The sequence below is a fragment of the Apium graveolens genome, chromosome 4 (genome assembly GCF_009905375.1).
Source record: "Apium graveolens cultivar Ventura chromosome 4, ASM990537v1, whole genome shotgun sequence".
NCBI lineage: Eukaryota > Viridiplantae > Streptophyta > Magnoliopsida > Apiales > Apiaceae > Apium > Apium graveolens.
In genome coordinates this window covers 1371150-1397204 of record NC_133650.1, presented here as the reverse complement: position 1 = coordinate 1397204, position 26055 = coordinate 1371150, and the positions used below count along the sequence as shown (strand labels likewise).

Here is a 26055-nt window from a genome sequence, read left to right as displayed (position 1 = left end):
CGATTATAGGTCTTGACCACTTTAATTATGCATTACTAATCCTTTTAAATTAAGCAAGGTAATTGTAAATTAGTAATGACTTTAGTAATAAAAAAAATCTCATTACTTCGGGTTTATTTGACCTAAACTCAAAAAATTTACTATACCCTACAACATACATATATGTCAATTTTTAGTTTTTTTTTTCATAAAAATATTGTCAATATTTGATGGATTAACTTCAATCTTTTCCTTTTACACGTACGGTGACTGCCCTGCTTGTATTCATTTAGTAAATACAAATTACACGACACAAATAAGAAAATATATATTATGATTAGTGAGATATATTAGAAATATTATGAACGTTATTAATATTTTACATGAAAATTGTACACATTGATAATACTCAAATTATATTTGATATGTTTTAGAACGGTTTATACAATATTTATCAATAAGAAAACGATCAAGAATTTTACTAATATAATTGTATGGTGCACAAAAAAAATCTAGAAAATGACCCGTGTATCGCACCGTTATTATGCTAGTAACTTATAATGATTCATCTACTTATTACTTGTAACTCACTTATTTAATTTAATTTATAAATTAAGATTTCAAAACGGGCACTGTAACGGCGGTAGAAAGAAGAGTCGGTGGGGTCATTCTGCTCATTCCTCAAAAATAATATTACTTTCGTCCCTCTAAATTATTAACATTTAAAATAGAGTGATCGACAACTATTTTAAGGCCTTATTTGGTATAATTCTATAACTCATTGAACTTTTATTCAGAAAAAAATAATTTAAAATTAAGTTATGAAAATATACTAAATAATAGTTTTAGAATACGTGTTGAACTTTATATTTCAAATATTAAGAATCCAGTGGGACGAACGAAGGTAGTAGCCGGCTTATTTGAAACAATTTTGTGTTAATCTCTCTAATCAGTCAATTATATTGATGCACCCGTTAAAGTGATCATTAGTGTAATAATTAAGACAAGACTGTGTAGTTTGGATATACCCAAAATATTCCAAGTAAGATGCAATGGACAAAGATTTGAGTGATTGTTCTCCAAGGGGAACTCGAGTCTAGAAGTGGTATATTATATTATTATAATAACTAGGCGAAGAAACCGCGCTTCGCGCAGTCTGAAAAAATATTCAAGACAGTAAGACACAGTCTAAAAATAGATAAAAATAAGTTTCGAATTTCATGGATAGACAAAAATTATGAAAATATTCATAAAGAAAAAACATTAATTTTAAAATATAAAATATTAAAAGTGTAAAAATTATAATTAAAATCTTTGTAAAAAGGTAAAATATGATAAGACAGTAAAGTTGAAGGTAAAACTTTTCAGTTTTGATTATTTTTTAATAAAACCACAATTCAAATGTACCACACATTATAATTCCATTTTAGTTTTTTGTTTATTATCATTATTTTTTTTGGTGTTTAATTCTTTTTATGTTTATTGTATTATATATCACATGCTTTAGTGGAGATTTTTTCCCCAGTGCTCCAATATATGAAGAACTTAAAATGAAAATTTGACTCATATTTTAATTAACATTGATTATCATTAAAAATTGAATTTACAGAAAAATGGGAATAAAAATTATAAATCTTGTTCCAGGCACGACTTGTTCTTCTTTTCTTTATGCAAGATATAGAGTGAATGTACCTAAGCAAACTTTTTTGGATGCATGTGATGTAAATTTATGAAGTTTTTGTTAGACAGGCTAAAAAGGCTAAAATCATGTACTTGCATGAGGAAATTGAAATGTACATGACATTTGCAAGTTTAATAGGACTAAATTACAGAATTGCAAGATTTGATATATTGTTTATGATGTTTGTTGCAGCTCTGCATGATATACATTATAGTCTAGATAAGGATATCGCAAGTTCAGATTAACTGGAAGTTAATTTAGATGCATCGTCTCCCTGAGTGTCTCATAAGGAGTCTCATAAGGACCCTCCTTTTCTTCCTCTTCTAGCTCCTTCACCATTGCCATTGACAAATTACAGTAGTCCGCTATCAGGTACTTAATAACATGTTTGCATAAGTGCATTGTTGTTTTTGATTTTCTCATTTAGCAAGGCATCCATTGTTGCAATAAAATTAACTGTATCTAGACATGCACTTTTTTCCTATGGAGTATCATAAATTTCTACAAATTTTATAAGCTCACTTTTTTTAGTTATTGGTAATTACCTTATCCTCTTTACATTTTTAACTCCCGTGTAATCATGTCACTCAGTTAAAGAAACAATTTACATGAAATTGTAATAAATATCTGCTCACTTAACGTATACAATAATAATACAGTTGGTGAACATGAGGAAAAAATGAATAGTACAAAATTTACAAAAGATTATCCGACCAATATGACTTGACTAAGGTGCATAAACATACTTGTCAATGGATCTCATTTACTTTTCTTTAGTTCTCTAGCACTGATAAAATAGTAGATGAGCATCCACGTTGTAAAAAGTTGATAGTTTGTGCCAATAAAATTTAGAACATTTTCCTCATATCTACAATTGGTAAATATATCAGTAAATCAAACACTTGCATTTTTAATGTACAAAGTATATGGGAAAAAAAATATATGAAACTTGACCTTTGTTGTGAGTCTCTCCATGAGATAATATCAAAACTCATGAAACAGAAGTTAGAGCCAATTTCAAATCATATGTCTTTTGTAGAGATAATATACGCATTAAACATTTCCTGGTGTTGTTTTTTGTCCAGCTAATTCGCTTCAGATTTCATACAAATGCCTAACATGTATATAAAAAGGTCTCTTGATTAATAACAAAACATAATTGTATGAAAAAAATATAGAAGCCATATAACACCAACATGAGCAAAACACAACGTAAAGACACTGATACAACCAAGCACCTAAATCATAATTAGAGCAAACCGTAGACGAATCACTACTAAATGCAACACCTCATGTATAATCTGTACTTTTTTTGTAACTGCAACTTGTTGGATTATAAATTTACAATAGGATAGGAATACTAATTATCTAAATACCTAGAAATTGTTCTTGGAGGCCACCACATTTGTACTTGCAATTTATAATAATTTTAAGATAGGCGAGCATAACTGTGAAAGGTCTCTGTCATGATTTACAGAGCTGGTTTCAAGATTTTTGATAAATACCTATTAATTTTCAGTGGCGATGTCGTCTGTCTATGGTCACCACAAGGACCAAAAGCAGTCCCCATATAAATTTCGTGGGCAACCAAACACAATTGTGCAATAAATCATGCAAAACCTTTCCTAGAAAATCAAAGGAGCACATTTATCGCATAAGAAAAATCACATGAGACTTGCTTTGACACAAGAAATTCAGCCGTGCAAAGTTTTCCATCATTGATAAAGAGAAAAGTAACATGTTTTGATGAACAAAATAAAAAATAATTAAATATCTTATGCATATAATAAGGAACATATAATTACAGAATATCTTATTTTGTAATATAATTACAAAATTAAAAATAATTAAATTATCTTATGCATCTAATATTCAAGCTATTAAATTATTTTCGTGCATCTAACGAACTTAGGATTCTATATATAATTTAAGTCAACCAAAATTAGTATTAATATTGACAAAAAAAATAATGACATAATTTATAAGTAAAAATGTACCTAGAGAGATTGAAACTGTTAATTACTTATTAGATATTTGTAATAATTTCCTTGTCCATACAGAATGAATCTCTATGAGGTTTCTCTGCACGGATTTCAAGCATAACACTGACCATAATATAATACAATATGATAGAGGCAGCCTAATTAAATCAGGCATGTCTGTTAGGCCATCCATGTCAATGTCTCTAATTTTAAGTTTAAGATAATTTCACCTTGAATAGCCTAAATGAATAATCGGTTTAGGTTGAAACAGTTTGAGCTCCTTGACAACAATCAAAATATCACAAAGAAAGATGTAAAAATTTATTTAGTTGTGACCTACTGGCCAATAGAATAATAAACAAAGACCAAATAACACCTAAAGTAGCAAGGGTACATGAAAAAAAAGAAGAGAACGTGAATATAATTTACCTGACAAAAGCTTAAAACAAACACCTACCATACATTATACAAGATAAGTACATATTAGGTGCACTGTTCAAAAGTACAATTATGTACTCTCCTTAATCTCGTGTGCTTCTTTAAATAACTGAACTAATGGAAATATAGAGCTCAATATAAACTTCTAGAAGATTGAAATTTCCCAAAGCCTGATTAATATAGAGCTCAATACAAAATCCAAAAATAGTAATATGTAAATTTAAAGATCAAAGAAAACATTGTTAGTAAGCATATTTATAAAAAAAATAAAGTAATATAATCAAGCACCCAAATAAAAAGGGCATGCTTGATAATTAACATAATTGTGTTAAATATCAACTTGCTTCGATGGACAACTTCTAGCAATACAATAGAAAGATTAATTTGGAAACAGTAAGAGCTCTTGAAATTTCTGAGATGTACTTTGGGGCACCATCTAAAAAGATAATTTACCGTAGTATAACTTTTTCACACAAATTTAATCATATATAACAACAATACAATAAAAGAACTGTTAATTAGATACCAAGACATTTTTATCTATCATTTAAAGAATGCTTGTTCAGAAGGCTAATCTCCAAAAAAATAAGCATGAACAACAAATTCTTAATACAAATAACCATAATTTGAATCGTTTACCGGATATATTGTGGCTAGATTTGCAGGCCCGAATTATTGGTTGAAAAAAGATGGACATAAGAATTCTACAAGCAAAGAAAATTGAGATTAGTTTCAAGAACGAAAAACCAAAGCAAATACTATCAATTTCTCCAAAATACATATTCCATGAAATTTTTGCCATACCTTTGAATTATATATGGTGTTCTTTCTCCTTTCAGCATAGCTTTTCCTGGTGCATGACGAGATATATATACATGAATAAATTGGTCCTCCATTTGATGTTTGATGATTTGGTAGGCGGAGAGCCAAGAACTGATTGCGAGTCAAAACAAATACACACCAAAATTTCCAAAACATATATCCAAATTCTAACATATTACTTGACGTTTATGTATAATCCAATATATGTATACAACTATACAAAATCGAAACTGAGCAGAAATATACCTGGTTAAATAATTGTGAGTTATATAACTCTGACGCTTGATGGCATTTGATCTAGTGGCAGATGAAAAGGCCGAAACTAATTGATATAGAAGACAATAAGCCTAAAATTGATTACTGATGATATAGAAAGCGAAGACGGACAGCCTAAAAGTGATTAATTTGGCATAAGAATTGCCCAAAATAAGTGAAATCGGCTAAAAGGAAGTTCAAGCATGCCACGTCATGACTGTGTGATTTTCCTTTATATAGATATATAGATATAGATTTTTAAGAGCTTAATTTCTTCATACTGTACTTGTTTTATTGGTGATGGTGCTGGTTGGTCTTGTGTCAACTTCTTGACACTTGATGCGCATTGAGTATTATTACTTTAATAAAAAAAATACTTTTATCTAACTATGGATTCTTTTTGTGTTTTTAATGGACTCATGATGATGAGCGTGAGCCTTTAGACCATTGGGCCTTAAATTATGTCTAACTTCTGGACTCATGTCCTGTGTCTTAAGCTCACTGAGCTTTCTTGTATTGGGCTGTCATACTTTTATTGAACTGGTTTTTAAGCCTCTACATTTGTACTCTTAATTTCAGCTTTAAACTCTGCTTTATCTTTGTTGGGCCTTTAGTACTTCTATTGAATTGTAGTTGCTCAAGCATATCAGCTCATATTTAATAGGCTAAGAATTCTAATAGGATCATATATTTAACACTTCCCTTACTCGAAATCCCATTTACAGGTCCAAGAGTGGAATATCGGCGCCCATCTTCGGAGCATTAATTATCTTTAGTGTCCACAATAAATTGCGAGAATGTTCGGATGACTGGAAATCGAAACTTAGTTATCCCGTCAGCCTAAGCTTTAATATCATGTTGAGTAACCAGCTCATCTAAAACCTTAAGATGTTAGAGGAAGTCCCAAATAAAATCATATATTTAACACACGTCAGTAAAAACTGTGATTTATTTGATCACACATCAAGACAAAGCACAAATAAACACAGAGAGAAATAATGAGTTTATTTAGTGGTGAAATGGATGACATTAAACTCGAGCACTGTGAGTAGAGTTTGAAAGCCAGTTAACTCCAAAGTCTTTACCAGCTTCTAACGGAACATTTTCCATCACCTTTTCTTGGCCTTTAGGGTACAATATTCCGGTCCGATCATCCCGAATCCACCAATTTCCGTCCTTCTTCTTTCTCTCTTCCTTCATTTTCAGGCCGTCGCTTACCTTGTCTCCGCTCTTTCTGTGGTAAGCTTTTCGCAACATCGGCCTACATAACAGATCATTCCAGATTATTTATTTGGAAGTTTATGATTAATTTACCATATTATTCTACTCCCTCTGTCCCTCCTCCCAATTGTTAACAATGTTTTTTAAAAAATTTCTTTTTCTAAATAAAAGTTTAAATATTTTATTTTTATTAATAAAAATAGAAAAAATTATAAATTATTATATTATCTTAAAATACGTGTCGGACATTCTCTCAGGACTTCGTTTGTTGACTTCGTTTGTTGCCTGTAACCCAGCTCAGTAACTCTAAGTTCCGGGAATTTAGGTAAATTACAGAGTTTGGTTTAATATAAATGAGGGAACCCACACTTGCAAGGTATAATGAGTTACAACAAAACGGGGAACTTAGTTACCTAGTGAGACCGTGGTTTTTTGAAGTTACACGGTGATTCAATTTGTATGTTTAGTTATTATCTCTCTTTAATTCTATTTTTAAAATATGGTATATATTTACTAGATAAAAAATTTGATACTTTTTATTGATATTCAAAATAATTTGTAGTTAATTTTTTATCTTTAAAAGTTTATATACCTTTTTTATTTTTAATTTATTTTCTATCAATGTGATTTTTTGGCTCTAACATATATAATTAAATGTTTAGTTATATCTATTATAGTTTATAATAATTTTATAATTATCATTACAATAGATAATAATGGATTAAATTTTTAAATAATAAATTTATATACTTTTATTTTAGTATTTTGTTTAATACCCAATAATAATTTTCAAATAATATTTATATATGTAAAGAAAATACTAATATCATTAAAATTTGATAGTTTTAAAAAATTAACTACCAATTACATAGTTATAAATCAAACACATGCTTTTAGGAAACCTAGGATTTTAAATGGATGATGGCCAAAAATACCATTTTTTTTGAAATTTGTGACCAAAATACCAAATTTGAGAAATGCGATCAAAAATACCGACGGAATACCCTTTCTCAAATTGGGTATTTGGAATACACTTTCTCAGATTGGGTATATGCCCGATTACCCATTCTCAGACTGGGTATATGCCCGATTACCAATTCTCAGACTGGGTATTTCAACCATTTTTTTTTAAAGTCAAATACGCTTTCTGAGATTGGGTATATGAAATACGCTTTCTCAGATTGGATATATGCCCGAATATCCATTCTCAGACTGAGTATTTTAACAATTTTTTTTTGTTTTTTTTTTTAAAAATGTTTTTTTTTACAAAAATACAAATAATTTTTTTTTTGAGATACCCAATCTGAGAATGGGTATTTGATTGGTAAAAATGGGCAGGATATTGAAAATAGGTATTCTTGTCACTTAGTCCCAAAAAAATGTTATTTTTGTCATTATTTCATTTTAAATGTTTTAGTAACCCAGTTCCATGGATTTTTAAGTTTCTTGGATTTGTAAGTTTCTCTGTAACTTAAAACCAGTCAAACAAACAAGGCCTAGGTGGGACTGAGTGAGTACTCAGGATGCACATTATTTGAACTAGAGGTTGTAATCTTACTTGAGACAGACGGAATTCATGGTCTGTGCTCCCCTGCTAACTGAAGTGGCCATCTTTACTCTTTATTTTCCTTTTCTAATGTGATTTGCTTTGAATTTTTAGTTCTAGTTCCCATTTAAAAGCCTACTAGTTTATCTTCTAGTATTTTTTTATTTAAATTTGTAAAACACAAGTTGCATATTGTCATATTCACAACGTGTATGATTTTATCTAAAGTGTTTTGTTTTCTTTATCTTTTTTTTTTGGAATATAGCTAATAAGTTAATAAATAATATCTATTTTTTGATAATTTTTGTGATAGAATGAAAGCACAGTTTGTGGTATATCAAACATCTCCATTTCTTATACAATCTGTAGTAAACAGATAAAACAAAATTACTAAGAATGCAAGTACAGCACAAAGATCTGCTATAGTTTGAAAATGGAATTTAGCATTCACCCTCAAGTCATTGTATTGTGTGGCCTTATTTTTCTTGTTACATTAGTATGGAGGATCTTGAGTATCCATGCCAGAAGCAACAAGAGCAACTATGCTCCTCCTGAACCTGCTGTGGCATGGCCAATTATCGGTCATCTTCATCTTTTAGGAGGCAGCAAGCTGTTACATCATTTATTCGCAGACATGGCAGATAAATTGGGACCCGTCTTCTTGTTGCGACTAGGAATTTACAAAACTCTTGTGGTTAGTAACTGGGAAGTTGTTAGAGAATGTTTTACAGTCCAGGACAAAGTCTTCGCGACCCATCCAAAATCTTTTGCACTGGAGATCATGGGTTATGACCAAAGTATGCTAGGGTTTCTTCCTTATGGACGTAACTGGCGTGATCTTCGTAAGCTAGTAATGGTTGAAATGCTGTGCAATAGCAGGCTTGAGAAGCTCAAGCATGTTCGGGAATCAGAAGTCAATTTCTTTATCAAGGGGCTTTATGAGCTGTGGATAAGTAAAGGAGAAGGAAATTACATGCCTGTGGTAGAACTGAAAGAGAAATTTGGAGACCTAACATTGAATATAATGGTGAGAATGGTGGTGGGAAAGCATTATTTTAGCACTAGTGTGGAGTCAAGACGGTTTCAGAAGGCCTTGGGGGATTTCATGCATCTGGTAGGTTTGATTATGGTTTCCGATGCAATTCCATTGTTGGGTTGGGTAGATTCATTAACGGGATACAAGGGAAAAATGAAGAAGACAGCTAAAGACTTGGATGAAACACTCGAGAGCTGGATGAAGGAGCATCGACAGAAAAGGAAACTTTCAAGTATCGATGAACTGGAGCAAGACTTTATGCATGTTATGCAGACTCTCATGGATTCTGATCCGTCTGCTCAGATCTCTAACACTTCTATTAAGGCCACTTGCTTGGTAAGTCTAAATCCCAACACACACTGCTGAAATGACACTGCAATTTTTATTATTCAAACTAGCCTAAGAATGATAAAGCATTTTAAGGAATATGATTGCTTTTGTACTCATGCATAATGAAATCTAAGATTAACAGGAAGTATGCACCTCTTTTTTTAATCTTTCTCGGAGTAATAGACTGAAATAGATGTGAACTGCCCTCATTAAATGAAATTTCTGCAAGTACGTTGTTGTTATGACTTGTTAAGAAGCTCATTTAAGGCAATTAGAGCCTGTTATTTGTTTAACTGTGGTTGTACATTAAACTGCCCTCTACAGAATCTTCTCTTAGGTGGATTTGACACAGTGATGGTCACGCTTACATGGGCAGTCTCGTTGCTACTTAACAACCGCCACGCCTTAAGAAAAGTGCAAGATGAATTGGAAAAACATGTTGGAAAAGATCGCCAAGTAAATGAATCAGATATCAAGAATCTTTCTTACCTGCGAGCAATTGTCAAGGAAACCTTGCGATTATACCCGGCTACAGGACTTGCTGCACCCCGTGAAGCAATGGAAAATTGCACTTTGGCAGGCTTTCACATTTCAGCAGGCACGCGCTTATTAGTAAACCTCTCGAAGTTGCAACGTGACCCTGCCATTTGGTCCAATCCCCTAGAGTTCCAACCTGAGAGGTTTATCGAGAAACATATTGATGTTGACGTGTTTGGGAAGAATTTTGAGCTGATACCATTTGGTTCGGGAAGGAGGGCATGCCCTGGCATCAATCTTGCTCTCCAGGTTCTGCACTTGACACTGGCTCGCTTCCTTCACGGGTTTGATCTTGGAACTGTTTCGGACTTGCCTATTGATATGACTGAAAGTGCAGGCCTTACTAACCCAAAAGCAACACCCCTGGAAGTTACCTTCAGGCCCCGACTGCCTCCTTCTCTCTATTTATGAAGCAAAGATTTCATGTACAAGTTCTTCATGTTTGGTTTAAACTACAAATGCAGAGTCCACAATATACTATGTTTAGGAAATGGAGTGTATGCGAATGGTTTATTGGTTTTCTTTGTTTGGGTGTGTGACGTGACGCTTTCAGCAGCTTCCAATCCTGTGTATCTCATTCACAACCTTCATGTAGTTTATACTATTTTTTGTTAATTAAAATGAGCAATTTCAGACCATTGTCTTTCGATCTACCAAACCCCTTTAGTTTTTGCCTCTCCGCCTTCCAAATCAATCACAAAAACTGTTTATTCAATTATTATAAATAGTTATGCGATTACAAAAGGTGTATTGAGACCAAAGAGGATGAAGAGCTCTCAATATATGTAATTTATACATGCGATGAATTTTGGTTCAATCAGGTTTACTTGTACTCGATATAAGTTCACTCTTGTGGAGATGTATATATAATTATAAATTTTGGCGTTCCATGTAAAGAATTTGTTCATTATATTTTGTTGGAGACATAAAGGGTATTGATCCCATGGTATTTCAAGTTTTATTAAATTAAAGTTTCAAGTCTTGCTAGCGCGCACTTATATTTTTGCAGTACATTGGCCTTGAAGAACTGAATTACAAGGCCCATTGTGTTGGTTCGATAGAGGTATAAATAATTTATTTAGTTAAAAATGAATTTTTTTTCCTCCTAGGTTGTGTAGAGTTGATTCACCTACATTCAAGCATTTTTTAACCCATTTTCTGCTAGGTTGTGTAGAGTAGAACCACCTATAGTAGTGAATGCTACTTATTGTCTTTGAAGTTGGTGCAAGTTCAATTTTATAAATTTACTTACAAGTAATGTAATGTGTTCTCCTGCAGATATATAATCATGATCTTCCTAATATAAATTTCACATTGGATGCCCATCTCAAAAGTGTCAATTGGGTAGATTATTCCACTTGTGGGGATGAACATATCTTATTACTGGTTCTGATGTTGACACTATCAAGGTATTATCTCATTACTGATTCTGATGATGTTTTGCTTCCCTTGGTTTTATATATAACAGATTCAGTCTGATGGTCATTCACAGGTTATAGTCTGATGCCTGCTATAGATAACGGTGTATTCTTATTTTTATGTGATAATGGTTCACTTAATAATAAAGTAGCTTCAAAAGTGCATGCATACTTGTGTTTCATAATCTCATAAAAACTGTATTTTGGAACCCCAACACCAAACTCAAATCCCATAGGCAATACTGCCTCTTCTGGACCTAAACCACCAAAGTCACTTCTCCTACGGCAAGTTCCAATCTGAAGTTAGACATTTCAGGAGGGTAGTGACCAGCTAAAGGCAGCAGAGGTCTTTCTATGAATTTGTCAGTCAAGATACTCATGGTGCTCCAACTGAGTCTAATGATCAATTAAGCAACTTCTACTCTCTGGTTTGGTATTCACTGAAAAAAGCTACATAATATCAAAATCGTAGAGCACCATAAAAAAAACAATCTGAGCATATATTGAATGTGTGCTTGTAATTTGGATTTTGCAGTATTAGTTTGTTCCATTCCTGACACTTATGGACATTTGTTAAATTTATATTTTTAAGTTGTTTGAAATGACAATTATAGTTGCACACTATTCCTGCAGGGAAACCAACATCTTTGCTAGGATCACACTTATTAGATTTTCTGAGTGAAGACGAAAGGACATTTCATAATCTGTTTGAGTTATCTTTCAAATATGGGACGCTCATAAGCTTGCCAAACGAGCATCTTATATGCAATTTAATGTCAGTGGTATCTACTGTTACATGCTAATACCAATTATCTGCATGCATTCGTTACATATGAGCTATTACTCTTTTATTTTTTTTACTTTTTTTTAAATCATTGTTAAATTGTACGTTCGTAGGATCTAATGTTAACGTGGGCACAATTAGAGTGTGAGTTCGCACTTGAAGCTATTATCGCTTTAAAAGACCTACCAACATATACATTGAAGGTGATAAACTTCAGCTGTAATTGTAACAAGGAAGCTAATTTTGCAAAGTGTCTATTATTAAATTATGAATTTTATTTGAGGGAAGTAACATTAAATATACAAAAGCAAGTGTGATATCTCCAAAATTGCGTGAAAAATAAATATGTCTGGGAGGCAGTTATGGATACAGGAAATGTGAATAGTCCTGTTAACCTCAGAAAATCTCGGAGATAATGAGATGCTTGAAATATCTATAAAGAAAAAGCTCGTAGAGGTGGCATATCTCTCTCAAAAAGAATTTTGTAAGTTAAAATATGTGAAAATTTCTAAGACTTCAATATTTGCAGGTAAGTAGGTAGTTATAATTCTCTCACTCAGTACATTGACTAAGTTGCTTAGTGAATGGGGAAGAGTTGAATAGTGATTACGGTTGTGTATATAGTGTACTTATTTTTAATATGTCCAGTTATTGTCTAGATATGATGTATGATTATAGATAAAATTGTAGGAGAATTGATTGTATCTTCCCTCATGATACAGGATATTATTCTACAACAATTTAGCATAGATGAACTTAATTAAGAACAATGCACTCCTTACTTTCTTATTACTAGCCATAACTTCCAACTTTCCAAGACATATTTGGGTCTGGGTGAATTGTGAACAATAAAATTAAAACTTTGATTTTCATCATTAACTTAAGCATATATAGTGCAATTAATAATTTTGCCTTTTAATCAAAAAATTACAATTATGTTGAAAATATTACAAGTGAAGTGACATGACATGCATTTATATTTGTGCAAGTGTGCCGGTTTACTGATTATATGGTGTCAAATAAAAGAGATAGTGAAGAGTATTTACAATTATCGTAGATGTCAATAATTTGACACCTTTTTTTCTCTCACAAATAATTTGGAGTCTCCTCTTTGCACCTTTTAAATGTAGTATGGTGATGCTTTTCCTTATGCATACTGATTGCTGTTGGAAATTGAATATAAGGATTGGTTACTCTCAGTAAAATATTTATGCCAGTTTCGAAAGAGTCATTGTGCTCTAGGTTTTATGCATATTAACTAAATTTTGATGAAATTTTGTAGTAATACGGTTTCACTATTTTCATGCTATCACATTTTATATTCCCTCTCTCTTCTTTTACCACAAATTTTATTCTCTCCTGACTTCCTGATATATTCAAATAACATAACACAATTGCGAGCCAAGTTTTATATACAGATACCTTTTTTTAATCTATCTATAATTCTATGTTGACATTGCATGTATAGATTACAATGCATTCATTTTTTATACTTGGTAAAATATTTTTAAATAAATTACAATCGTTTTTGCATTTTATAAAATTATTTTCCCAAACCGCGCGAAGCGCGGTTTCCTCCTAGTTTTATTATTAAAAGAATAGTATATATAACATGTATAATATTTATAATTTTGGTTTTAACATGCCATGGTCTCAACGCCCTTACGAGGTATTATCCTTATGTTGGACAATACTAACCGAATTTTCTCAAATTAAATAAAACTGAATCGTACCGAAAAATATTTCGGTTTGATCCAAAAAAACAGAATAGACCATCATCATCATCGTACCCAATAATATCGCCTATGATAGTGTCTGGGGAGAGTATAACGTATGTAGCCTTACCCTCATCGTACCCAGCTTATATGTGCACAAATATGTGTCCTAAATAAAAAATAATAAACAATAATATATAAAAGTAAGTAAAAGTAAGCGAGACAATACCTCCACTCATGGTTTTCATAAGTCCCCAATATTTCTCCTAGAAATTTCGTTCCAAAATAAATGTTTTAAATTTACCACCCATCTGAACACATCTAATTTATCAAAAAAGCCCCAAGCCAAAAGTAGTTGTCATAAATATGTGTTAATTGTGTGTATGATTGGAGTAAATAAAAATGAAGTCCTCGATTATCTACATTATACTAAAATAAAGTACATTTACATCATCATATCTTACGTGTCAAACTCTCCTTTAAAAGCTTAGATCATCAAATTCATGTGTTAATCTCTCATTAATTTTGCTGATATCATCTTTCACTAACAATCCCCTCATTTAATTTACTTTTAACCTCTCTTTTTCATTTATTACCTCCATTAATTCTTTCTCACCCATTTCTCATTTCTCTCTTATCTATTTCTCATTCTCTTTCTTGATTATTTTAATATTCTTAAATTAATAATTTTTAATAGTTTTATTTTCTTCACTAATTTTATCTTATTCAAAATTAATTTTATTTACACCAATATTCATTATTATATTTTAATATTTAATAAAAAGTGATAATTAATATTTATATTTGGGTAAGATTATTTTTTGAGTTTCTGTGTTTATAATTTTATTTTATTCTCATTATTATGTATAAGGAAGGCTCCACGGAGGGGGGTTCTGCATTTTCCACGTGATTTACCCCCTGCATTTTAAATTTATATAAAAAGAGGTTGTTGGAAGGAATTGAACGTGAAAGGAGCACATCACCTTACCACTACACCACACTGTTACTTAAGATTTTTATCATACACATAATATGTGAGTGTCATAAATAACGACAATTTATTTAACTTTAAACATGGTTACTAATATATTTGTAGAGTTAGTTTTGAACAATTGAATTTGAGATATAAAGTTAAGTACAGTATAAAAACGGATCATTACCTTATTTATTAAATAATTTAGTTTGAAAAATATGTCTCATATATTTTTAATAAAAAAAATAAATTGTACATATAGTAAATTTTTTTATATGTTAAAAAGAGATACACTTATATAAATAATATATATATATGTACTACATATTTAGATAAGTTATATTAGCGTATTTCGATTTTTTCGAATTCAAAATTAGAATTTGACTCATTTTTCAAAAAATACTTGAAATCTGACTAAATGGTATGCCCGTAGATTACCATGTCACTACTTAGGTTTAATTTGAATTACGAGTTTGACGAGAAAATCTTACCAACAAAATTAATATGTTTGGGATCTGTATAAAATCAAGTCAATTGATTTATGTATCAAAATTACTAGCTTCAAATCAGAATTTTAACCATTTTAAAAAATACTCGAAATTTGAATACATGACATAGCCGAAAATACATCATCACTATCTAGATTTAATAAATTTAAATTACGAGCTCGACGGGAATATCTTACCAATAAGGATATATTTTATAATATCTTATATTAATAAAAATTAATATTTTTGAGCTATTTATACGTCAATTGATATTATGTATCAAAATTACTATTTTTTATACTATTTTATTTGCAGAACATATATGGACTCTCGTACTGAACTAAAAATAAGGACTCTCATATATATATATATATATAAGAAACTTGTAAAATTATATAATTCAATATTTTGAAAAATAAAAATTAAATTAGCAATAATAAATTTACAAAAAAAATATTTAGTGTTGGAAAATATTGTACAGCTATTTTAAATATTTGAAAAAAGTTTAGAACTATAATGTATTGTACTATTTGATTTAATCCATGTTATGCTATCTAAATAAAATAAATAATATTGGTCGATATTTTGAAAGGATTAACAAGTTCAGCTAATATTTTAAAAAAATCATCAAATTGAAAATATTTAATTTTCAAAAAAATAGTATACAATGTTATCAAGTAACTATAAAAAGAAATATTAGTATCATAAATGAAAGAAACTTTAAAATGATTTGAATGATGATATCAATACAAATTTATCTTCAGATTCTTAAAAAAAAACTTCAAAATATCAGTAGTTAGTCTTGACAATATATGAATTATTTTTATGTCAGATCCATGACTCATGCTCTGTTGAGTAAAAATTTATATTGTTTGATTTTCAGTGCTACTACGACTACGATATATAAATAATTATAATTTATTTATTAGATAATTATAATTTTTGAATAATCATAAATACATGTTCTTTGAGTAATTTACTAAATAACAATTAGATATATACATGCCCAAGATATCTAGAATATAAATAAACGAGACCAACATAATTAACTCAAAAATATAATAAATAATAATTTACATACATACACACACATGTGACTTTATCGTAAAAAATATTAAAAGATTCAATTTTGATGTTGTATTTCAGAGTTATTGATATATATATACTAGAAGAAAATAACAAAAGTCTTTTATGTTCTGAAAATAAGAATGATCAATTAAATTTAAGTTTTTTGCAATGTGTTAAAAACTAAATAGATTATGTCAATTTTAATTTATGAATTGACAATAACCTGACATCTTATAAAATTAACTTTGTATAATGGAGATGATTAAAAGCTAAATATATGGTCGAAATCAGCTCTAGTTAATGAATTAAGACATTAGCAATGATATTAAATTAACATAAACGTTGAATTAAAGAAATTATATTAGATAATTGTAAATTAGTAATGACTTTAGTAATAAAATACCTCATTACTCCGTGTTTATTTGACCAAAACTCAAAAAATGTACTCGACTCTGCAATATACAGATATGTTAATTTTTAGTTTCTTTTTATAAACATATTGACAATATTTGATGGATTAGCTACAATTTTTTTCTTTTACACGTACAGTACATGGTATTCATTTAATAAATACAAATTACATGACACAAATAAGAAAATATGTATTATAGTTAATGAGATATATTTAAAAACGTTAAGAACGTTATTAATGTTTTACATGAAATGAAATCATACACATTGATAGATACTCAACTTGTATTTGATATATTTTAGACGTTATACAATATTTATCAATAAGAAAACGATTACGAATTTTACTAATATAATTGTATGATGTACAAAAAAAATCTAGAAAATGAATGGGATTCGTTCAAGGCAGCCGCATTTGAGGGCATTCTTCCACGGGTGATGGCCAAAAATACCTTTTTTTTTAGAAAATGTAAAAGGAATACCCGTTTTTGAAAGATATGGCCAAAAATAGATTTCTAATACGCATTTCAAAAATGGGTAAGGCTATGATGCATTTGACAAATGAGTATTATTTAAAAAAAACAAAAAAAAAAATATAAAAAAAAAAGTAAAATCATGATACGCATTCCTGACATGCGTACAAAGGCATGATACGCATCTCACGAATGCGTATCCATAATTATTTTTTTTATTTTTTTTTTATTTTTTTTATACAAGTTACCCATTTCTAAAATGCGTATTAGTAATACCCAATTTTAAAATGTGTATTAGGTAGGTATTTTTGGCCAAACATTCCAAAAAATGGTATTCTTGTCACAAAATTTTAAAAAAGAGGTATTTGTGTCATTTTTTCTTTCCGTGACTCGCACGGGTTATTATGCTAATTATACTATAATAGACCAAATTCCCTAAAAGAAAATTCCCGATCAAATCGAACCGAAATTATATAATTTAGTTCATTTTTCGATTTCGATTTGGTTCTACTCACTTGTCCTTTTTGTTCGATAAGATTAAACTAAATAAATAACAGTTTATCATAAAAAGCTGTGTTGAAGTTTGTGAACGGCCCATTAATTACGAAATAAGTCAGAGTTGGTGTCCGTGGACCGGCCCAAACCAGCGAGAGAGAGGGAGAGAGAGGGAGAGAGAGTTGAGAGAGGGAGAGAGAGAACAGAGAGAGAGAGGGAGAGAGAGAATTGAGAGAGAGAGAGAGTTGAGAGAGAGAGAGGGAAAAGAATGGAGAGAAAGATGAATAGGAAGGAAAGAGCGAGAGCAGAAAGAGAGAAGAGACGCCAAGATATCTCTTTACTCCGCACCATCCCTTACCCTCACCACCAAAAGTAATTCTCCACCCCCTTTCACCATTTTCATTTATATATATTTAATTTGAGTTATATTCATATTCATTTTTTATAATTAAAATTTTAATAAACTAAATTTACCAAACCCATTAATCAAACACATGATCATAGTTGATTGGAAAAATATAATTAAATATATTTGTTGATATTATTGCCACATCATCAATTCGAATGAAAGTTGAGACTTGAGACAGACTTAGGCTAAAGAGTTAGTTAAACTTAATTGGTTTATTTTCGAATCGAGCATTGGAGTTTAAGTTCTATTTTAGCATTCATAGTCGCCTTTCAGTGTATTTTATTATAAAATAAGGTCTTGTTATGAATTTTGGAGAGTGGGGGAAATGAAACTAAAAGCAATGATATATCCAGAGTTTCGACAAGAACTGTTTTTAGCATTGTTACGGGTTTAGATTTTATGTAGAATATAATATTTTGCTAGAGTACATTTTTATTGTCGGACTAGCTTACCTCCATTATGATATGAAGTAGAGTGCGGATGAATGTCAGTTGTTTTAATCATAATAACATCATTAGTTAAATGAACTAGGGAGCTTGAGTCTGTGCTTCAAGTGTGTAATGTGAAGCCTACTCAAGACAACATCGCGTTTTGAGGTTATATGTTATAAATATTAGAAGCGCAGGTGTTTACATCATCCACTTATCATTCCTCTCATTCACATGGCTCTTCTCATCTGATATTTCATCCTCCCTGATTTAAATTAATAATTACCGTGAGGAGGGGTGAGAGATTTGTGTGTGTGTATCAGCATGTGTGTTCATATTTCTTGGTAGGTGAAATAACATTGGCTATATTGGCCAAAGAGTTCGTTAAAATTTAGTTGGTTCTTTTTGAGAATCGAGCATTGGAGTATAAGTTCCATTTTAGCGTTCAGAGTCGTCGTTCCGTGTATTATATTATAAAATAAGGCCTTGTTATGAATATTGGAGAGAGAGGGAAATGAAGCTAGAAACAATGATTTATGCAGAGTTTCGACAAGAATCTTTTTTTAGTATTGTTATGTTTTTAGAGTTTACGGAGCATATAATATTTGCTAGAATGCACTTGTTGTTTTTTTATTTTTTCTCCTGGTTCGTCTTTCGTTTAATACCGGCGGCGGACTATCTTAGAGCTAATATGATGTAGATGTAAGGATGAACGACAGTTGTATTAATGATAATAATGTCGTTAATTAAATGAACCAGGGAGCTTGAGTCCGCGCTTCAAGTGTGTATTGTGAAGCCTATTCAAGACAAGCCTTTTGAGATTGTATGTCATAAAAAATTAGATGCCCAGGTCTTTACATCATCCACTCATCCTCTCCTTCACATGGCTGTTCTCAACTGATTTTCCCTCCGCGATCTAAAATAATAATTAGTGTGAGGAGGGGTGAGAGTTGGTGTGTGCGTATCAGCATGTGTGTTTATATTTCTCGAGGTAGGTGAAATTACACTGGCTATATCGGGGAGGGGGAGGTATATTTTCTGCAGTTTGAGCAGAAAGAGAAATTAGCAGGGCTAAGGCAAAAAGAGAACATATGTACGAATCATGACCAAAACAACAAAGATTAGGGTTTAAATCCTAATCAGAGGACCTTCGTGGAAAAAGCCTTTAGCACGTGCTCAAAATCCTTTTTATATTAATGTATGTACTAAAGATTAAAGTAACCCTTCATCTATTATGAAATATGCCCAGGTGGTGGTCTTCAGAAACTATTGCATTGGTAACTGGAGCAAATAGAGGGATAGGATTCGAGATTGCTCGCCAACTTTTGTTGCAAGGGGTGACAGTTATTTTGACATCTAGGGGGATTGAGGTTGGTGAAGCAGCAGCAAAGGTCTTACGAGATACAGGATTGAAAGTGGTTTTCCGGCAATTGGATGTTACAGATCCTTCTTCTGTTAAAACCTGTGCTGATTGGGTACAACAAAATTATGGTGGACTGGATATTCTGGTTAGCTTATCCTTCTTCCCTTTTTACCACCAGCAATTTTTGGTCGAACAAATTGTTTTTTGCAGTTATTTCTTCAGATACTTTATTTTTGAATAATATGGTCTTTATCTTGATTTTTACCTATACACATGCTATACATGATCAAATCAAACAACCGTACTGTTAATTATTTGTTTGACCTGCATGCTATACACATGCTATACATGCTATGGTCTTTATCTTTAATTAATCTGCATTAGTTTTGCATTTTGGCATTTCATTAATTAATTTTGGTAGTCTACATAGAAGGAAATAATGATGACCGGCTATTAATTAATAATCAAGGCATAATTTCTTGGTGTTTAAATAAATGAGGGAAATAGATGGGGAATGAGATATAACAATAACTCTTAGTATCTCGCTAAATAAACTTACAGAATATGCTCCGACTATCTCACTCCAACATTAACGTGAAAATGTCATCAAGCACTCTAAAAGGGTAGAGAAAAATATCTATAGATCAATCTATTACAAGTTACGCCTTAAACTGAAAGCGCTGACATAATCTAGTCAATATTTTAATGCCAATGAATGGACTTTGTTATCCCATGGAATTGCATTCCGAAACAATCCAAAGGAGTAAACTTCCGCTACAAACCAGTCCTTCTTGGTCAATGACAACCACAGCATTGTCATCACATATCACATTCCAATGTCATACAACATATAACTATAGTTTATTGGTCACCTATACACAATCACCAAAATTCAACATCACCAAAATCACATATAGAATTCCCTGTTTTTAGAGTTTGTAGGTCAAAACAATTAGCATTTGAACACAACACCGGTCCAAATATCTCCCCTTTTTCAAATTACATTGCGAAAAACAGCAACCACAACATAAACCGAAACACAATAAAATCGAAATTAGCCACTAAATGAATTTACATGCCCCGCTGCTTTTCCAAGGTGTGTCAAAATACGCACATAATTTACCGCTATTTACCACTAACCAGAGAAAAATTTTGTTAAAAGGCTAATTACATGGTATTTGAATGGTTCGAGTAGCATTATTTTTCAAAAAAGATTTTTCAAATGTTGTAACATCTCAAACCAAAGGTTGCAATTTTTTGAATTACTCTTGATTAATCTTTAATTAATCTGCATTAGTTTTGCATTTTGGCATTTCATTAATTAAAAGTCTTCCTGTTTTCTGTTCTGTTCCACATTGTCTGTCGACTACTTGGTACTGACTTGAGCCAAAATTTTGCAGGTTAATAATGCAGGTGTTAATTTTAATGCTTCATCAGAAAATTCCGTGGAATCTGCTGAACAAGTTATTGCAACAAACTATTTTGGAACCAAAAACATGATCAAAGCTCTGACCCCATTGATGAGGCCCTCTGCTGCGGGTGCACGTATTGTTAATGTGAGCTCTAGATTGGGGCGACTTAACGGCCGGCGAAATGTAAGATAAATTTGCTTAATGTAATTGTCTTCCAACTTCGATATTCCATTTGATTTCATTTAAGAACTATCCAGAAAGGTAGAACCAAGCTTAATGTTCGGTACTAGAATCTTAAAAATGAGGTAGCTCAATTGCTCAAAGATCCTTAAATAATATGGTATTTAAAACAAAGTCAAAAAACAATTACATCACCAACTCATTTGGAAATGATCAAAATTGTAGCTTCTCGAGCAAGTCTATTAGGACTAGGCAAAAGAAATTGAATAATGAAATGCCTGTAACATTATTAGTAAGTTGAGATAATTGATCTTTAGACCCGCTGTGCTTCCCTTCTTTCTTGGACGAGATGAAGGAACTTGTCCATGTCAGTTTATGTACTTAGGTCTTCAGTACAGTCATCTTTTATATCAAATGAAATGTTTTGTAAAGTAAAATATAAGTTTAAACATTTAGCACTCCAATATTCCATCTGATGACAAATGGTTGGCTTGAATAAGCTTATGCAATTCCGGTACCAGTAGTTCTAAATCATGCGCTTATTACTTCCTTCTGCTGCAGACCTTAAGTGCAGGAAGCTTTTTGTTACGCTACAGTTATCTTGTTGTAAAAGATATTGTATTTTGGGAGAATTCTTATTAAATTACCCATATGCAATTGTGTTAAAAATTTAGCTACTCATCTGCAAATAGAGATTGTATGCCTATCATCTTTAGTTGCTATTTTTCTATCAGATAACCTTTGAGAGACTGAAGGTGAAACCGGTTAGTCTTTGACTATTCCTACTGTTGTCTGGACCTTTTTGCATTATGGAATTATAGGATTAAGTAAAATCACATGAAAAAAGCGCATAGTTTTAAATTCTCTCATGCATACCTTTGTCTATTGTTTTAGCATTTTCTAAATTGGTTATGATCTGGTGCTGTTTTGTCAGAGAATTGGAGATGTCAGATTAAGAGAACCACTAGAATGTGTCGACTCATTAACAGAAGAAGTAATTGATAGGACTATCAATACATTTCTTGAACAAGTAAAAGATGGCAGTTGGGCAACTGGTGGATGGCCTCAAACATTTACCGATTATTCAATATCAAAGCTTGCTGTCAATGCTTATACCAGGCTGATGGCTAAGAAATTTTCTGATAGGCCAGAAGGTGAAAAAATTTATATCAATTGCTGTTGTCCAGGTTGGGTGAAGACTGCCATGACTGGCTGGGAAGGAAATATATCTCCGGAGGAAGGAGCTGACACTGCAGTCTGGCTTGCCCTGCTTCCAGACCAGTTTGTATCTGGTAAATTTTTTGCTGAAAGACGAGAAATTAATTTCTAATACTAAGTTATTATAATGATACAGTTAGCTGATTCTAGTGTTATTGTTTTTATTGAGAAATACTGCATGTCGATTATCTTTGCACAGCTTTTGTACCGGTCTTTTTTTATGTCAAGCCTATGCAACACAAGTTAAACAAACATAATATTTTATCATCGCAAAATGGCAATTATGGATAATGTTAGCTGCTCAATGCTTACAAATTAATCAGAAACATAACAATGCACCTCCAGTAAGTTTTCAAAACTCTGTGTGAGCTAGATGTGCAGTTAAGTCTTGGGGCTAATAAGCCAGGTAAGAGAGGACACCTCTGGAGCTTGGAGCTCTCAATATAACAAAAAATGAAAGCAAAATATAACACATCATTTACATTAACTTCGAAAAATGAAAACATACTATTTTTAAAATATAAACAATCATTATAGCCATCTTCGTTGAAATACATCACGGTCCTAGGATGCTTTAAGGTGTTCATATTTTATATGTCGAACCTTGATGGCCACACCTTAAAAGCATTTTCTATGTTAAGATGTACATTTTTCATGGCCACACATCTTTCACCTGAATCTTAAAACAAAAACTAGCCCTGCATTCATTATCCATTTCCCAAACTCAATCCTCATATCCAAACTCGCAAAATGATCATTTCCAGGGCACCATTAATCCCCTATTTCCTCATTCTCTTCACCACCAACTCCATAACTTCATCATCAAGACTCACTGATCCAACTCCAACCACATGGCCGGACCAATTCCACTCAACCGTATTCTACGAGAGCAGAAACAGAACTCAACTCGACATAACCGAGTTATGGTACGACTGGCCTAATGGTATAAGCATGAGCTTTGTTCAGAAACAACTGGGACAGCTTCTTTACGGCCCGGAATGGAACAACGGCACTAGCTTTCGGTTTACTTTGGATGCAAGTAAAGAATGTGAAGTCCTGCAAGTGGGAATGGTCACGCCTGATTGGTGTCTGGGTGCTAAGTATATTGGACAAGAGTATATGGATGGGTTTTTATGTAACGTGTGGATCAAAGATGAGTTTGTCATTTACTATGAGGATGTTGTTTCTAAAAGACCTGTTGCTTGGGAATCTCCTCTAGGTTAATCTCCTTTATCATTTCCTTATCTTGTTCATTTTAGGAACTTGGATTTGATTTGAAATTTTGAATACGGTGAAATACTCCATCTGTCCCTTTCAATTTTTTTGCATTGGGGACTGGAACTCGACACGCACTTTAATGCTCTTATTAAATTTAGTTGCATAAATATTTTTTAAAAAAATTTCGTCTAAATAAAAATATAATGTTAAAAGTTTTATACAAAGAAAGAAAATTTTAAAAATGAATTCCGGAACTATACTTTATAGTTACCTTAAAATGTGTGTCAGGTGTCAATTATGTGAAAAAAATGTAAAGAAATGAAGGGGACGGGGGTAGTAACATGATTTTATAGTTATAGTTATAAGAATTTGAATCTGGATTTTATATGAAATTCAAAAGATCCAAATACTAGTACCAAACTGAAAATTTTGAAATGACAACTCAAGTTGTGTCATTGAAAATACGTTATTTGAAAAGAAGTATGTTCACACCCCAATTTATGTTCGAGTAGTTGATGATTTTAAGAGCTATAATTTATGTGGTTAAAAAAATGCAGGTATTGAACATGTGATGACATTTGAAGTGGGGAAAGTGCTTGATCATCGGTATTGGCAAGCACCTGTGTACTGTTTCAACGATGCTGCTGAGCTGAAGAAGAAAGGAAACGATAAAAAGAGATCTGGTTTATATAGCACTTGAAAGTTGAATATAATGTTAATGGTAATCATGGTCATGGGAGTTCATTGCAATGAGCCTTACAGCTGTAGTTTAAATATTTATTTAAATATTCTAAAAAGTTTATTTAAATATTTATTTATTTCGTGTACTTACTTTCGTATCGTGTACCAAGAATAAATCCATAATCGACACTATATTTATCCGTGTATTTTCGTTTTCGTGTTCGTGTACTTTCGTATTAGTGTCGATTATATTTATGTGTCGTATTATAGTATTATCGTATTATCGTATCGTGTATGTAATTGTCGTATCGATTATATTTATATTCATAATTTCTGTGTCATATTATCGTATCGTGTATGTAATTGTCGGCTCTAGCTATATGTTGTTTGCTTCAAGATGTGGTATCGGGTTGAAATCACGAATTGGATTATAGTGATATGTGGATCAGGTATCATATCTAATATAATGTATTTTATACGTGTTTGATTGAGTGCTGGAATGAATTTTTTTATTTTAAATATTTTAAGTCCATAATTTTAATTTAATTAAATATGTTAACTTTATTGTTATTTAATATATTTTTGGTTCATAGATTTATATTTGTAATAAATATTTATATTTAATTGCTAAAAAATAAATTAAATAGTTGAAATGAAATTGTTACCTATACACCTGCCTCATACCCCTGTGAAAAATCCATGTCTCGAGGGTTTGAGTAATAGGTATAAAATTATTATTTTCTACTTAGTATTAAAAATCCACGCCAAGAGGATTGAGTAACGAATATAATTTTTTTTGTGAACTAAACATCATATACAGGGTTAAAATGACAAACTCATACCTAATTACAAAATTTCACCAACCAAACAGATCTTCGAATTGGCAGAATCATTGAACTTTGACATCACTGATTTTTGATAGGGGTTAAATATGGAGCAGATGATTGAGTGGGTCTAAATAATTAAGTAAATTATTTATTGTCAATTTGACTTAATTAATTATTAATTTAATTTGATCATTTTATAAAATTTAAAATTATTTAAAATAGAAAAAGGGTATAATTTGTTTGGGACTTCATAATTACTAAAACTTGTTATTTGAGTTACAGAATTATGATTAAATCTTATTTTGATATGTCAAAATCTCAAAAATAATTCAAGTATGGAGAATTAAAAAAAATATGAAATGATCAAATTAAATAAATTAATAATTAAATTTAGTCAAAATTATAAAAATGGCATACTTGAGTTTGTGTGAGAATAACAAAGATATGATTTGCACAATCAAGCAGTTGAGAATATATGATGGCATACTCACGTCTTAGGATTGCATGGTCATACCAGAAGCAGAAAAAACTAGAGTAACTTTTTGTACCCGGAAGACATTGCATGCTGATGCCCAAAACTGCATGATCAAAAATAATTGTAATTATTATTTGTTTTTAACTATGATTTGTTTTATTTCATTTTAGGGTTTTAAGTCCCTAAATAACC

At 31.3% G+C, this 26055-nt stretch overlaps 3 protein-coding genes and 1 long non-coding RNA gene across 5 annotated transcripts; 3 read left to right on the top strand and 1 right to left on the bottom strand.

Moving 5' to 3' along the window:
- Positions 1–1857: 1857 nt before the first annotated feature.
- On the bottom strand, positions 1858–5489 carry LOC141717430 (uncharacterized). 2 transcript variants are annotated; one of them, XR_012573642.1, is made up of 5 exons: positions 5149–5489; positions 4885–5013; positions 4720–4784; positions 2615–2774; positions 1858–2528 (listed from the first exon to the last, which is right to left on the bottom strand). It is a non-coding gene; the product is annotated as an uncharacterized LOC141717430 (long non-coding RNA). The 2 variants fall into 2 exon arrangements; XR_012573641.1 differs by having other exon boundaries at positions 1860–2774; positions 5149–5487.
- Positions 5490–8290: 2801 nt separating this feature from the next.
- Positions 8291–10659, top strand: LOC141717428 (strychnine-10-hydroxylase-like). The gene is made up of 2 exons (XM_074519481.1): positions 8291–9296; positions 9615–10659. The coding sequence occupies exons 1-2, from the start codon at positions 8358–8360 to the stop codon at positions 10236–10238; spliced, it is 1563 nt and encodes a 520-aa protein (XP_074375582.1). The 5' UTR covers positions 8291–8357; the 3' UTR covers positions 10239–10659.
- Positions 10660–17776: 7117 nt separating this feature from the next.
- LOC141717429 (uncharacterized) lies at positions 17777–24767 on the top strand. The gene is made up of 5 exons (XM_074519482.1): positions 17777–18024; positions 19739–19997; positions 21253–21447; positions 22379–23881; positions 24438–24767. Exons 1-4 carry the CDS (start codon positions 17921–17923, stop codon positions 22772–22774), a joined length of 954 nt encoding a protein of 317 aa, XP_074375583.1. The 5' UTR covers positions 17777–17920; the 3' UTR covers positions 22775–23881; positions 24438–24767.
- On the top strand, positions 23614–24580 carry LOC141717021 (uncharacterized protein At4g14100-like). Its single transcript, XM_074519146.1, has 2 exons — positions 23614–23881; positions 24438–24580. Exons 1-2 carry the CDS (start codon positions 23614–23616, stop codon positions 24578–24580), a joined length of 411 nt encoding a protein of 136 aa, XP_074375247.1.
- Positions 24768–26055: the final 1288 nt, after the last annotated feature.

Excerpts from the sequence above, each read along its gene's own strand:
- LOC141717428 (XM_074519481.1), top strand. The coding sequence starts at position 8,358 with ATGGAATTTAGCATTCACCCTCAAGTCATTGTATTGTGTGGCCTTATT. Across the intron at positions 9,297-9,614 it reads CTATTAAGGCCACTTGCTTG|AATCTTCTCTTAGGTGGATT; the intron begins GTAAGTCTAAAT and ends TGCCCTCTACAG.
- LOC141717429 (XM_074519482.1), top strand. The coding sequence starts at position 17,921 with ATGGAGAGAAAGATGAATAGGAAGGAAAGAGCGAGAGCAGAAAGAGAG. Across the intron at positions 18,025-19,738 it reads CCTTACCCTCACCACCAAAA|GTGGTGGTCTTCAGAAACTA; the intron begins GTAATTCTCCAC and ends AAATATGCCCAG. Across the intron at positions 21,448-22,378 it reads GACTTAACGGCCGGCGAAAT|AGAATTGGAGATGTCAGATT; the intron begins GTAAGATAAATT and ends CTGTTTTGTCAG.
- LOC141717021 (XM_074519146.1), top strand. The coding sequence starts at position 23,614 with ATGAGCTTTGTTCAGAAACAACTGGGACAGCTTCTTTACGGCCCGGAA. Across the intron at positions 23,882-24,437 it reads TGCTTGGGAATCTCCTCTAG|GTATTGAACATGTGATGACA; the intron begins GTTAATCTCCTT and ends AAAAAAATGCAG.